Source organism: Eupeodes corollae, chromosome X (assembly GCF_945859685.1).
Source record: "Eupeodes corollae chromosome X, idEupCoro1.1, whole genome shotgun sequence".
NCBI classification, from domain to species: Eukaryota; Metazoa; Arthropoda; class Insecta; order Diptera; family Syrphidae; genus Eupeodes; species Eupeodes corollae.
The window spans coordinates 4,577,130-4,593,125 of record NC_079150.1 but is presented as its reverse complement, the minus strand read 5'-3'; the positions used below and the strand labels follow the sequence as shown (position 1 = coordinate 4,593,125).

General features: G+C 31.8%; 1 protein-coding gene across 7 annotated transcripts in view; it reads right to left on the bottom strand.

The window, feature by feature from the left end:
- LOC129953255 (ephrin type-B receptor 1-B) overlaps positions 1-15,996 on the bottom strand; it is a 42,525-nt gene that overhangs the window by 864 nt on the left and 25,665 nt on the right. For 3 of the 7 annotated variants that reach the window (XM_056066243.1, XM_056066242.1, XM_056066244.1), the window contains exons 3-14: positions 9,145-9,224; positions 8,904-9,084; positions 8,736-8,840; positions 8,274-8,654; positions 7,242-8,123; positions 7,003-7,179; positions 2,740-2,787; positions 2,277-2,405; positions 2,097-2,192; positions 668-1,065; positions 454-600; positions 63-392 (exon numbers count right to left, since the gene is read on the bottom strand). In XM_056066243.1, coding sequence (XP_055922218.1) covers positions 63-392; positions 454-600; positions 668-1,065; positions 2,097-2,192; positions 2,277-2,405; positions 2,740-2,787; positions 7,003-7,179; positions 7,242-8,123; positions 8,274-8,654; positions 8,736-8,840; positions 8,904-9,084; positions 9,145-9,224 — 2,954 coding nt within the window. Of the gene's footprint in view, positions 1-62; positions 393-453; positions 601-667; positions 1,066-2,096; positions 2,193-2,276; positions 2,406-2,739; positions 2,788-5,866; positions 5,885-7,002; positions 7,180-7,241; positions 8,124-8,273; positions 8,655-8,735; positions 8,841-8,903; positions 9,085-9,144; positions 9,225-15,996 lie in introns of all 7 variants that reach the window. The other 4 variants (XM_056066246.1, XM_056066245.1, XM_056066247.1 and 1 more) reach the window with 4 other exon arrangements.

The window sequence follows — 15,996 nt, the reverse complement described above, 5'->3', positions numbered from 1 at the left end:
AAAAAATAAGAATAAGTATAAGATAATGTAAAAGTTTTATAATAGTTTGTTATTTATGTTACCTGTTGCGCTGTCACTAAATTAGCTTCTTTAAAATGCTGGGAGTAGCGTGACATTTTAATACTCTCCAGCCATAAATCTGTACTTATAAATATATTATGACCACGTTGTGTATCGATGATATGTGTTCCATCATTATCAGGTGAATTTCTTGTTGTGAGAAGGGCCTGTGGCTGGCGCGCTAAATTATCTAAAGTTGATACTATACTCGCAAACGTTGGTCTATGCGTGCGTTGCTTTTGCCAACAGTCTAACATTAGCTGATAGAGTGCCTCCGGACAGTCCATCGGTGCTGGAAGCCTGTATCCCTTTTCTATGCTCTTTATAACATCCTGCAGAAAATTATAAAAGTAAAACTTTCGGAAAAATCTTATACAAATGAGCTCTACTTACTTGATTCGACCAATTCCAGTAAGGACGTTCACCATACGACATGACTTCCCACAAAACTACTCCATATGACCATACATCAGAAGCTGACGTGAATTTTCTAAAAGCTATTGCTTCAGGTGCCGTCCAGCGGACCGGAATTTTACCTCCCTATTAAGAAAAATAAATTCAATTTAGTAACTCATTAAAAAAATAAAAAAGATTTGTATATATTTACTCTTGTCGTATATGCATCGCTAGCATTTTCAATTTCACGTGACAAACCAAAGTCAGCGATTTTACACACCAATTGTGCATTGACGAGAACATTTCGTGCCGCTAAATCACGATGCACATAATTCATATCACTCAGGTAAGACATGCCGCTAGCAATGCCACGTAGCATTCCAATAAGTTGTAAGGTTTGAAATTTTCCATCATTAGCACGAAGAAATGTATCCAAGCTGCCGTTTTCCATATATTCGGTTATTATCATTACAGGATTTGATCGCGTGACAACACCTTGAAGATATATTACGTTCGGATGATCGAACTGTCCCATTATAGAGGCTTCGGTTAGGAAGTCACAGCGAGCTTTTTCTGATGAACCTGTTTGAGAAACAGCTTTTAATGTTTCTATTATCAAAAATAACCGTTAAATACTAATCAATAAAATTGTTTCATTATGAAGTGGTAATTAAAATAAAATTAAATTAGAGTAACACACTATTTAAACATTTAAGAGATTTAATGACGTCTGCCAAGGAATTGATAACATAAAATGACGGTCACATTTAAATGTTGAAGATAAAGCGGCACTTGTGTAATTTGATTTAAAATTTAAAAAAATAATTTTTGATCGCCCGGAAGTCGAACAATATAATGTTTCATAAAATAATTTAACTTTTAAATACAAGAACTCAAGTTCACATCATCATCATCTCATCATAAGTTCTTAACATATTTGATTCAATAGAGTCAAACTTAAGTGAAGCTTTAACATTGATGCACCATACACTAAGAAGACGTTCGCAATGTTTATGCCATTTTATCAGTTCAAACTACATAAACATTTTATTAAAAATGAATTATTGACCAATTTTAAGATAAGTACGATGCAGAAAACAGGATTTTTTTGTATCAAATGTATTTCTATTTTTTATCAACATATAGTTCCCTTGAAGTAGATTTTTTGGTAAAGTTAATGCAATTTAATATTTTCATTACAAGGCCTGCGGTGACCAAAAAAGCCACTATACCGTGTCTTAGTTCACATACTAGTTTACTTTTATTTGTTAGAAAACTTGTACAAATATTAATGAATTATTTTATTTAATTTTAGAGAAGAAGAAAATATATATGAGTTCACTCGTATATGAAACAAATTTAATTTTGTATAGTTTATGAGCTTTTTATGATCGTTTCTATAAAGTTTTTTTCAAAACTTCCTCTAAAATAGAGGTAATGCTTTAATGATTCCCTGAAGCATTTCTAATGATGCACTGCAATTTCAATTATATGTTGTAAAACAACATTATTGTTACAGTGAAACAAAACATAACGTCTTACATTTGACGCAAATAACAAAATCAAGAAAACAAATCTAATGATAATGTGTACATTTTTAAAATTCGTAATATATTTAAAAAATATGTTTTGTTCCTCACCTGGTTTCAGAGTTTTGATTGCGACATCAATGTCTTGAACGAAGTTTGGTGGTATTTTGAGACGACCCCTGCATACATCTCCGAATTCACCGCCGCCTTTTAAAAGAATAAACAAATATTAAATGAGTTATTTTATTACTGAAATAAAAAAGAATTCCAAACTTTTGACAAGGCACATACCGATAATAGCCTCGATAGTTATGTAACTTGCATCGATTTCTCGAGCGAATTCACGTATTGCTTGGTTTGGATCTTCATAAGTATGTGGATCCACATAACTTCGACTTGTTCCAAATAGAGGTGTAGTCACTAAAATAAACAATATTTTTAATTTCCTCATGAAAATTATATATAATTATTTTAAACTGTACAAAATTATTAAAAGCCAAGTAACAACATAGCATTTATTAAACTTATGTATATTATATAGTACCAAGAACACCAAACCAAAATTAGTTAAAAAAAAAGATAAATTGTTTTACTTTTTAGTAATATTAAAACACGACATTAAGAAAGAAATGTTATATAAAACCAATTTTCAAGTAAGCAGATGCTAAGAGTTGCTAAAGATGAAATAGTTTTTGTTTTGTATTCATTTTGTTTAAGGAACACTATTTGTAAAAAAAATAATAATTAAATTTACCGTTGGATTGGATAGTCTTAACAATTGGTGTAGTATCCATGGCATGAACTAAAAATTTAAAATAAAATAATAATAAATACATACAAACAATATTAAAACAATAAAAAATGAACAACTCAGAAAAATATATTTTTTAATTAATTTTTAATACAAAAAAAAACTAAAACAGGTACGGAAAAGGAATATTGGGAAGTATTTTTTGGTATAATAAGTGAATAAAAATTACATAATTTCACGTTAATTTTTTTTTAAGAATTGGTTGAAATGTTCTAGCTTTAACTATCTTCATCATAGTAAAATTATCTAATTTTTTTGCAATTAAAGCACTCTAATTGAACGCTTGATATTTCGTGAAGTTTATCTGCTTTCGTAAATTTTGGAATCTTTTGTCTTGATTTATGTTAAATAATAATTATCAATCAAATTAAAAAATTCTTCCACTGCTAGAGAACCCAAAAGCCTTAAACAATTTTAGACCAAAGTAAAACCATATTTAAAAAAAATTAGCACACTAGAACGATAAGTTTATGGCAATAATTGTTTCAGTCAATGTCTTAAAACAAAATTGAAATTTTACAACACAAAAGCTTCAGTAATAAAATAAATGTTTCCGCTAAAAATAAAGCCATTGTATACTTCATTGTTAACATCCTTTAAAGTCGTCATATTGTTTTGTCCGCTTTTTCACAAACATTTATTTTCGAATATATCGCTTCTTTAAAGGCTTTAAATATTTAGGTTAACACATTAGTGATACTAATCCTCGGTTTTATACGATTCGATACGAACAGCTGATTGAATTTTGTCGCTCACATGTTTTCAACCCACACCGTTGAAATGCGCTGAAGTGCGATTAAGTGTATTTTAGTAAAATATTTGACAGTTAAATGCAAATGTTTTTTCTCCAGCACAAATTCTTAGCAGGGCAGATTGAATTCTTGAAGGGCAATCGCCACCGAAAAAACAAGCATCCTTTCCGATGATAGATACGAAAACGATTCCTCAAAGTTAAATAAAAATTTAAAACGCTTCAAGGTTTTCTTTTTATTCACTTAAAAACCAAACGGTCGAATACCTTAGACAAACATTTAAAAAAAATAATCCTCCACGCACAGAAGCAATATATATATATATATCTATATATGCTGTATACAACAAATATTTTGTCATCGTTTCAATTGAACTAACCAAAAAAAACAACATCCTAACTTAAAAGGTGACGGGACTATTAAAATGATTTTGGGCTTGCATTCAATACCCTATACCTATTTAGTAACGACCAACGGTTTGGCAGATACACTATTGAGCGCAAGAAGACGAAAAAAAGGAGCGGATATCAAACTAAAAATAGGTGGTTGAGCTCAGAAAAGCACTTCCTGAGAGATTCCAAATTTTTGGTTGAGTGACACAATTAAAAATAAGGAGGAACTCATAAGTAGAAAATTATTGATTTTGGCAGATCGTTTACACACTCTCCTTTTTTGTATAACATCTGTAGTACTATCATCGTGGGTTTCTATGGCGCGGCATCTGGTGTCTACGGCGAGATTAGCTATTGCAGTTTTTTTTTCACTTAACCTTTAGGCTACGGTAAACCTAAACACAAACAGCTTCATTATAATATTATAGATTTTATATAAAAAGGTGTCATCGCAGTATCTAACGAGAAGATACAATTGCATTGTGGTGGAGAAATTGTTTTGGATTGTAATTCTTAGGTTACGAGCCTTAACAACCTTGCTAAAAAAGATGCCCATCTACCCACCTTTATCGCAGTATGGAAGCGTATTCCATTTGTCTTTATATGGCAACATAATTTAAATTTTAATAATGTACATTTAATAATTGCTATAAACGCTTATGATTAAATTTTTAAGATTCCTCCTATTAAAAATCAGTCTTGAGGGCTTTACTCGCTATGAAGAAATTGCTTCAATTTCTTTTTCAAAATAACAGGCAGTTTCCTCCTTATTGATTCCCGTGGATTTCAAATAAATTCACACATGTTTGATTTGAGAACAATTAAAGTGGTGATTCTCATCGGCTTTGTTGATCTTTTTGATGATTAAATGAAAACAGTTTTTATCTGATTTTATACAATTAAATTCGCAATGTTCTGGTGTTGTTACTGACGTTTATTAAAATACTTGTAGTTTTAAGAATGAATTTAAAAAAATTCCGTAGGACTATCATGCCAGATGACTTGGGTTCAATTCATTCCTGTGTGACATAGTTTTTCTTGCACAGTTTTTGCCTCTTTGCAGAAATTAACAAATAATTTAAGAGTAATTCTTGTCATGAGAAGTATTTTCTCAAATAAGACGTTCGGATTCGGGATACAAACTGTAGGTCCCCTTCCTTTTTTGACATTTCTCTTACACAGGAATTGTTGAAAGTTGTAAATCGCTAGTTTGCAACGAGCCGTTGCGACACCCACTCTTTTTATTTATAATGGTACTCGTATGTCTGTATGATCTCATTTAGTGTTTTTAGGTTTCTAAAAAAACTGGTAAAGGCATAATTACTATTTGATTACATACCAAAAACTTATTATCTACAAAGCTATACATTATGATTAGCATTTTATAGATAATAATATTTTTGTATGTTCTTACAAAAAATCGAAGTTGAAATGCAATATTTTAACATTTGCAAAAACCAACTAGTTGCATTCGTCAAGTATGCATTTGCACATGACGTTTCTTTTGTCCTTAATGTACCTATCTTTCCTATCTATTGGTACAAACTATCTACGCTTAACAAAAATCAGTTAATACTATTTTACTTATTATAGCCAAACATGCAAATACGAAAATACATACAAATATTTTGTTCAAAACAATTTAAGAATAATAAACACAAACAATATTTATAATGAAAAAAAAATGTATAAGCTAGAATGGTAAGATAGTGGTTAGCTAATATAATTGAAATTCATATTGATACCCCACCGTAAGTGTGTTATGTCTCATATATTTGTTTGTTTTATTATTTTAAATATCCGAAAGCAAACAAGTTTTAAAGCCCAAACAAATTAATCATAAAAAGCGAAACAAACATGTTTCAACAACAAAGAATTTTGATTTTTAAAAATTTTGTTTATATTTGTAAAGATAATAACACTTACTATAGGTTACGATGAGTCCTGCGTTTTTAATAAATATATATATATATACATACAAGTGTAGAAATACATATATATTTATCATTATTTGTTGTTTTATATAAATGTAAATGCATTGTATTTATTTCAATATTTTCGGGATATGGGAGAAGAGAAAAAAAGTTGATATTGAAATATATTTTAGAATGTTTTTTTGTCAATATAAATAAAAACCTTAAAAGTATTGTTTACGTTTTGTTTACAAGAACATTTAGCATTCAAAAATTAAACCAAATGAATTACAAACTTCCAAAAAATATTACGACCCGCTGAGATTTTGTGGAAACGATTGTTTGCATTATGCTTTATTTATTTACGGACTTGTTTGTTTTTTTTTTTACACTATGATTTCTTTTATATGAACTTCAAGTTTTGTTTAATACACTCGAATTATAATAATCTTTGAAAGGAAATCAATTTAATATAAGGAATAAAAGGAATGAATTAAGGCTTTAGCAGCCAAAATAGAAGTGTCCATAAACTATTGAAATTTTTTTGAATTACGATACTATGGTTGACTTTAATCTTAAACGCGTTAACAATCGCATTTTCTTATAAAAATAGTCAAAACCTGAAAACTTTATCTGCCAAAATTTGCAACTACTTCTTGCAGTATTATACAATTATATTTGTTTGTGAACGTAGAGCAAACGATTTTGAAACTGAGACAAGACTTTTCGCTACCATTGCATTTTACATTTTTATTTAGCCTTACCAGCCTTTTGGTTGGAATATGTACCATATAAAGAAATATTTTTGGTACAAGTGATAACAAATACTTTTAAGTAATACTATTGACTCTACATATTAAATTTATTTGTGATAGTAAATATTTTTATATACTCGTAACATCCTTTCCCTCCAACAGTTTGAGTCATTTTACATTGTTTACCGAAACAATCCACACAAATTCGCCTTTGGTGCAATACTTTTTGGTTTTGTATTTAAAAAAAAATCAAATATTTATTTGTGTAAATGTACATTTTCAAACGTAACACAAACATTATCTGTTGTCAGTGTGATTAGAATAGGTACATGGATTTTTTTCATTAGAAAAAAACTACAAAATAGCAATAAGTTAAGTGTGGGATAGATCTTACCTTCATTGCTGGCGTAATCTAATGGTAATGGCAAATGGTTATTGGTCTTTTTGTCCAATTCATCTTGGTTTTTGGATCGCAAGAATAAAACTGTCGCTACAATTACTAATACAAGAATAAATACCACAGCCACAGTTGCACCAGCAACTATTCGCATTTGCATTGAATCGTAATAAACTGATGAAAATGTCAAATTTAATTAAGTGAAAAAATAATATATTTAAATTTAGGAGTCATACCTGGACTAACACTTTGATGAGTTTGTGCATAAACTATATTGCTATACGTTCCATATCCATTTGGAGTCTTACAGCGTACTTGAAAACCATATTCAACATTTTCTTGCAGTCCTTCAATATGAGCTTTGGTTTCTTTTGTATTAAGAGCTGTCTTATTTATAGCATCGAGTTCTGGTTTTGGGAACCACCTGACTTCATAGAATTCAATTGGTGAATCACTATGGATTGGCTTGTCCCATACCAGATCGGCTTCCTTGCTAGTTATCGATACAATACGAACATTAAAAACCGTACTCAATATGGCAGACTCAGTTGTGAAGACAATTTCTGTATACTCTGTTTTGATATTTGTTGAACCATCGTCAGACGACGACGTAGATTTATCCGATACTGAATCACTGGCATTGGAAGTTCCATTATCACCATCTGAAGTATCGTTGTCTGGATTAACAGCGTAGGATATACCATTCATGGAATGAATTTGAATTGTATATGGTGTAACTGGTTCTAGATTTGTGAGTGTTAATTTAGTTTCGTTGAATGTTTCGGTAGATGGATTAAGGACAACATTAGATGAACAGGAGGCGCATTTAACTTTAAAAACTATATCACTTCGGAATTTTGTGTCGAGTTGTTCATCGAGGGCCCGTTGTGGGGTGTTCCACGATAAAATTGCACTTGTTTGATCAACAAATAAGAGTGTTAAATTCGTTGGTGGGCCTGGTGGCTTATAGCAAGGCATATGTTTTCCGTCTCGGGGGTGACGATAATAGCCCGTTTGGCATGGGCAAAACGCCACCCCTATTTTCGAAGATTTTGAATTAAGAGGGCATGGTGTGCATTTGCTTACCTCTAATGAACGGAATGTTCCAGCTGAGCATTCTATAAAACAAAAAGAATATTATAGATAAAGTAATAGTATTTATCAGAATATCCATGAACATAGCTATCATTACAAACAACATTGCAATCAAATGCAGTTGAATAATTTCAAGGTTTAGGTTCAATTAAGTTTACGATTATATTACTTACCATTGCAAGTCTTATTGGCGTAATCTGGCTCAAAGCCAACTTTACATCGGCATCCACCAGTAAGAATGGTCCACTTGCCATCCCCTTTACACAGGTACGTTGGTGGTTCATATGGTTCTGCATTATTTACACAAGTACCATTTTGTTTTTCGATAATTGTAATTTCTCGACCAGTTGGAGTTTCATTAAAATGAGCGAAATTCTCTGTGACACTTGGACATGTTATGTAATAGACTTTAACAGCCAATACACTTATGCAAGCGCCCTGATCACGAAAAGCAAAATAAACACCCTTTTTCGTCACTGCTATACTCTTCACCTCTGTATTGATGTCAACATCTGAATTTTGATTGAATCGCCCTTCACCAGCCGCAATACGAGCTATTCATTGAATTGAGGATAAAAGAAATTATATTTTCCGGCTTTTATCAAAGAAGAATTAAAATTCAATGTATTTCATACCAATTAGCTTGTAACTTTCAGGCTGCCATGGTGGAGGCTCCCTTGTAGCAGCGTCGAATTCGTAAAAAAGCAAACTAAATGTTTCCTTGCAGGACAATGCATTTCCTTAAAAAAAACATACATTTTAGAAGTTAATTTCTTTTAGAGGCCCGTAATCTTATTAATTACCTGGAAACAATGAACAGTCTCTTATTGTAAATTGAATTTCTATATATAAGCGGTTGGCTGGACCACGATCAATAAACGGCGACCATAACCAATTGTTAACATTATGATAGGCAACATCACAGACAACGTAGCTTCTCCAGTTGATACCTTTGACGAAATCTGTAAACGACTCTTCTACCCACTAAAAATGGATGGGATTTTTAAAACTAAAAAAATGTATTTCCTCTAAATTATAACTTACGCCTGGTGTTTGTGCTTGAGGACCATACGGATATCTGGTCCATTCTAATGTTGCCTCTCTCGTTGTGTCTAATAGGATCACTGTAATAGAAGCAATTATCCAAATATAGTGTTGGTAATAAAATGTCTACTAAGAAATATGGTAAGGATAGATTGAATTGGGCGTATTTACTAATAGATTATTTTTTGTTAAATAATATTCGTTCTTTTTCGTTTCGCATCAGCTTCAGCGGCGTATTCAGTTTAAAGGAAATATTTATATAAATGTTGTATTAAAAAAAAAACAAAAGCTGGAATGCGTCCCACACGGATAGCTTCGTCTTCCCGTAAACAAAAAATTCACAACGATACTTTGTGTGATATAAATATTTTGAAGTCAATATATATTAATACTGGTGCCAGAGCGAAAACCATTTCTTACCAGTTTTTATAGGTTTTCGTGGTTTGTTTAAAAAGTTGTTGGTTATTTTTGCCCCATTTGGAAACGTTGTTCAGGAGCTAGTCTATTCATTATGAAATGTCAAACCAAACTGGATGTAAATTAATTGAAAGCTGCGAAAAGGGACTTTTGAGATTGAAAACCACAAGTAAAAAAAAACACCCATTATATAGGACCTTATAAGACATATATGAATTTGTTATGCTAGAAAAGCAGCAACACAAGAGATATTTGTTTGTTTTTAAATTAAGCAACATAAAAAAATATTTGACAAATACTGGTCGACAAAGTTTGTTTTTTGTTTCTGTTTTAAAAAAAATACCCTCTCAAAATGCTAAAAACAATCAAAAACGGGGTTTTCAAGCCTAAGTTAAAACTCAAAATATCTCTTAACAATGAATTGTTTGATTTTGAAAAGTACAAATCTATTCTATTTTACATAAAATTTAAAGCATTTTAGTATCTTGTTTTTGTAGTACCCGTGGCATGATAGTTAGTGCGTTGGACTAAGTGGGCTGCGGACAACAAAATAATTCCGGATAATCAGTTCGGGTTCAAGGCGGGTCATGACACAATTCATGCTGCGTCTAAACTCGTTTCTGATATCCAATGTAATAAATCAAAACAACAATGCACAGGTGCTGTTCTGGTTGATTTGGAAAAGGCCTTTGACACCGTATGGTTAGAGGGTCTTTACCTAAAACTAAGCAGGCTTGGCATAAGCAAGCCATTGTTGTATATACTTTATGATATGCTTAACGGTAGAAAGTTTGTTGTCAAAAGTGGCAATGTAACTTCTACCACAACATTCTCAATTAAAAATGGTCTTCAACAGGGAGCGGTGAATTCGCCGATTCTCTTCAGCATTTACACCAGCGATCTGATAGGTAGTCTGACAAAGGCAATTGCGTACGCCGATGGTCTAATTGCGTACAGAACGGCCCGAAAGGTTGAGGTTATTAGAACTCTCTTGCAGCGTGATTTCGACAAGATTCAGCGATATTGCGACGACTGGAAACTGAAAATAAATGTCCAGAAGTCAGAGACAATTCTGTTCCGGACTCCGTTGGCTGGAGCCACGAGGGATACGTGTAAAAATTGGCGCAAGATGGTCATCGTTGATCTTCACGGGCAGCCATTATCGAACAAAAGTGTAGTGAAGTACCTCGGTATCTGGTTAGATCAGTATTTATATTTCGACAGACATATAAATGCTGCTCTGACCAGGGCCAGAGGAGCCTTCGCTCTGACGAAACGGCTGTTTTTTAGCAGTCGGCTTGACCCCAGAGTGAAGGTAATTTGCTACATGGCCCTCATACGGCCAATGATCGTTTATGGTTGTCCTGTGTGGTTCAACGTTGCCCCTTCCCAGATGGAGAAGTTTCGGGTGTTCGAGCGGCAGTGTTTACGACGCTGTACCGGCTTATATCGAACAGCTGAATCTTCTTATGTGCATTACTATTCAAACGAGGTCCTATACAACGGGGCTCGAATCAACAGAATTTACAATTTCGTGATAAAACTCGTTCGAGGTCACATTGCAAGAGCTATGTCTTCGACCAACAATTTAATTTTCGGGGCGTTCTATCCGAACGACGAGTATTTTGAAAGTGCACGCTTGAGCGGGTTCATTCCACCAGAGGCATTCCTCTTTTTAGACAAATGCGGTCTGATACAGGATAGATTGGCAGTCCCGTTAATCTACCACGTCAGACGAAGAACCGTAGATAGGCGACTCCCGTACAATCGGGACGTCTTGGCACAAGGTGGAGCGGAGCTCCTTCGGTTCAGTAGGGCTGTGTCCGAGCGGGACCGAACTGATAGGGTGAAGCAGGAGAACCAGTTTTGGTGGCTTCAATCGGCACTTGATAGTGGGTAGTCGGGATGGGGTTTTTAAGCCTTGGCCGGCTCACATACTTGTTTTATAGTTTTAGGGTTTAGTTTTAAGTAGAATAGGCATGGTGGCACAAAAAAAATAAAAAAAAAAAAAAAATAAACTAAAGAAATTAAAAAAAACAAGGAATATAAAAAACAAAAAAAAAAAAAAAAAAAAAAAAAAACGTACAAAAAAGACAATAAAATATAAAAACAAAAAATGTTAGATTTGCTGCTGTGGTTGTTCTAGTTTTAAGTAGTTTATAGGTAGAATAGGTAGTTTAAGTTAGCTTTAAGTTTTATTTAAGGACCTAACTTTAAGTAGTTTGTAAGTAAAAATAAATAAAAAAGGATATTGATATTAGTTTTTTGTTCAAATTTTCTAATAAATACAAAAATAAATGAAATGAAATTTAAATGAAGTAAAATAGATCTTAGGGCCGAAAGGCATTAGTTTTAAGTGTTCTAGTTTAACTTAGAGTGTCCGTATGGGACCATTAAGTTAGTTGTAAGTTATGGATAATTAGGCTAGTTTTATGAATTTTTGTCTAGCTTTAAGATAGGTTTAAGATTGAATTAAATAAAAATGAATTTGAAAAAAAAAAAAAAAAAAGTGCGTTGGACTGTCATGCGAGAGGTCTTGAGTTTGATCCCTGCCTTTGCCACCTAAAGTTTTTTTCACGGGTACTGCCTCTGGCGAAAAATTGACGAATTCTCCAAGAGTGATTCTTGGCATGAAAAAGTGCTTTCTCAAATTAGCCGTTCGGATTCGGCATATAAACTGTAGGTCCCCTGCAATTATTTGCACACATGAATGGTTAAGAGTTGTAAGTCACTAGGCCCTGGTTCACTACGGACTGTTGCGCCACCCAATTTATTTATTTTTAGTATCTTGTTTAGTTTCTAGAAATCCTCATTAGTTAAGTCTTTTTTTGAATCTATATGCAGTTTCGAGACAAAACTTTAATGAGATACTTGTATAGTTTTGAAAAACTCTAATTTAAATAATTTGCTCAAGTGTAAAAAATACCTGTTTGCAACAGTATTTTTGTATTTTTCAATATATTTAAAAAAAATTGATATAGTAGATTTGTTAAGACAAACGTTTTAAACCAACTGTTAAAAAACATTTTAGAAAAAATATTTTACCTTTCTTTCAGAATTTTTTAAGACAGGAGAAATCCAACAACTTTTTCAAAAACGTGATCCAATGAATTTTAAGACAATAGATTTGTTACAAGAGTAAAACTTACTTTCAAAACGTTTTGTCTTTTTCTGTTGAAAACCGTTTCAGCATAAATCGTTAAGCGTATCTGTCAGATTTTTGTAAAACCGGTGAAAACAACAACAACAACTAATGAAGTTTTTTAGAATATTATGTAAAATGATATAAATATTTAAACTGAATATTCAAGAAAACCATCACGAATTTTACTGAAAAAATCTACTTCATAAATTTAGATAGCCTTATAAAGTCTCATATATGTAATTTTTGAATTGTAAACATCTGACGTGATAAAATGTAAAAAGTGTAATTTTAATGCCAGTCGACCAGTGTAATTTATGTAAATCAAACTATAAAACATGTGTTCTAGTGTATTAAATTCCGGTGTTCGATATTACAGACATGAGCTCATGCCAACTCCAAATTATAGTAATTTTAACATTTCAATAATTTGTTGCCAGTATCAATACATGCAAATAGAGATTAAACTTATTCTATTACCTACTTATTCAAGACAAATTTATCTTTAAGTCCAACTGTTCTTGGCTAATAACTGTAAGAAGAATGAGATTTTCCATATATGTACAATTTTAATCCGAGTTCATATTCATTTTAAGACTAAAACTTTGAAAAAAGGGGTATGATAGGCCTCCTCAATGCAGATTTCAAGGCATGTATGTGCCTATAAAATATAAATAACACTACAATAAAATCAGAGAAAAAGTAGTACAATAAAAAAATATCATTTAGCTTTCTCGGTGGTATTAAATTGATCAGGAGGCTACCCCATATGCTAAGCCTTAACGGGGCGTTTTGGGTTAAAGCCCCGATTCCAGAAGTACTAGTGTAGGTCCTAGTAAGGGTAGGAAGATTGAATTATTCTTAGATGGCATCTACGTTCTCAGTTTAAGAAAGACTTGGAGGCGTAGTTATAAGTAATTGTTCATAATTACAAAATTTCGATTTTTTGTTTAAGAATAATAAATTAATTTAAATGCACACCTACCTACTTTGATTTAGACTCTTAAAAAGTAATGGACTCGCTTAAAATTGTGATTTTTGACGAAAAATAGTCACACAAAAGATTAAGTAAAAGCAAAACAACAACAAAAAAAAAACCTTTTTTGTGCTTTCATTTTCCATCCCTTCCGACATAAAAAAAGAGGATTAAGAAGACAAAAAGGATACACTTTAGCATGTAGGTAGGTATATTACTGGTTGTCAGTAGAGTGATAGCAGCAATGCAATGAGTATTCATTACAAGTTGATTGGGACTGGGGAATGAAACTGGAACTATGTAAGATTGGGCCGTCTTTTTTTCAAATAAAATCTCCTTTTACAAGGGAGAAGAACCAAATAACGAAATGACATCCAAAAAGAATAAAAAATATAACACAAACCACTCTCATGTTCCTCCTCATGTGAAAAATAAAAACAGACAAAAAGATCTTCTTCGTAAATAATGTTGAGGGATACGGCAGCGAACAAATGTGTACTGTTGAGCTGATTGGTCTTTCGTTCTGAATGAGTTTTAGTCATAGCGCAATAGAAAGGGGTCCTTTTTAGGTTTATTTTTTGGTGGAAGAAAGTACAAAAAGAAACGACCAAAAAATAAGGACTTGAACATTGAATGAACCTACAAGAGTGTAGCGCTAGAGTAAGAATTTAAGTAAATAAGTAAAAACTAGGAACATATATTTATTCTTGCTATTTGTATTGTTTTTTTTATAATTATTAATATTATTACTGTTATAGTTGTTATTATTATTATTGTTGTTTGTTGTTACCATTATATGAATATAGTGAGTGAGTTTTCATTCACTGATGAGAGTAATTGTGCATTAAAATCCCCTCTGTGTTAACTTCTTATATGCTGATACATGCGCTCTGAAACAACAAAAAAAGTTTCTACACTCAGAAAAACATTTTTAAAACTGTCACTGTCCCACGTTTGCTTCAATTTAAAATAAATAAACCAAAATTAAGTTAGGTAATTTTGAGCTCTGGGTGTTTAAGTTTGATTCTATATATAACCCTTAAGCATTCGCCTTGAGCAAAAAGGTATGATTCGCCAGTCATAAGATTACTCTATTTTCTTTATTGTATAAGAAAATTATGGAATCATTGTTTAAAAGTTAAATGTAAGTTTGAACTCACTCAAATTTAATATATGCTGTTCTTAATGCTCAACTTCCTAACAATGGAAAGTTCGCAAAATCCACTGTTAAATTTTTTTGCCCAGCACTTTTACACTTAACACTGCTTTTGTTCTCCGCGTATTGTTGTACTATTTCTTAACGTTGTTTTTTTACTGTATATTTGAATGAGAAAATGAAAAATGCAACATACTATTTCAACTTGACTGTTCTTTTTTATGATTCAGAAAACTAGGATCTGTGGGACTACAGGTAGAAAATGGTATTACGGAAAATAAAGGTAGGCAGTTAAGGTTAACAAAACTTGAATATTTTCGCAATATATGAATTACAAAATTCTTGCAATGAATATTTATTTATTAATTTTTAAAGCTGTTGATGTTACAAAGTAAAGCCCCAGTTTTGATTGAATTACATCAAACTTGAGCTATTTATCACTTAGCTAATTGTTAAATTTGGCAAAAGTAAATAACTGTTCCATCTCTGACAACATTACTCGCACACAAGAGAGTTGTAAGTCACTAGGCCCTAGTTCTTCATGGACTGTTGCGACACCTAATTTATTTGATGGTAAAATGTAACCAAAAAGAAATGAAGTCAACACAAGTTTCTGTGACAAAACTGTAAACTTTATATTAAATTATAAACATGTCTCATTAATAAGAGATAAATTCGAATACACTTTAGTTGTTTTTGTCTTAATAATCGCCCTGAGAAGGGTAATTCTTTTAATAAAAAGGCTTTTTTTATTTTTAATAATAAGAGTTTGAATTTTAAAATAAATCTAATAATTCAAATTTTGGAAAAAAAACTTGATTTTTTTTGTTGTTATTTCAAGCTTATAAAATGATTTAAAAAAAAAGTATATACACTCAAACAACTTTATATTAAAATAATTTCAGAGAATGGGTTTCTGTCAGCGTTTTCTTTAGTTTTTAACATTTATTTCCTGTTTTAAAAGTCATTTTTTGTTTTAGAAAAATGTCCCATAAAATTTTTTTTTTTTGACTTATCCCAATCTACTCTCTTTAGCCTTTTGGTGCGCCTTATACCAATCAGACAGTATATGGATTGCTTAAAATTCCTGATATACGAAAGTTAAAAAGATGAATTTTGTTTGATGGATAAATGGTCTCAATTAATTTGATTTATTTATTG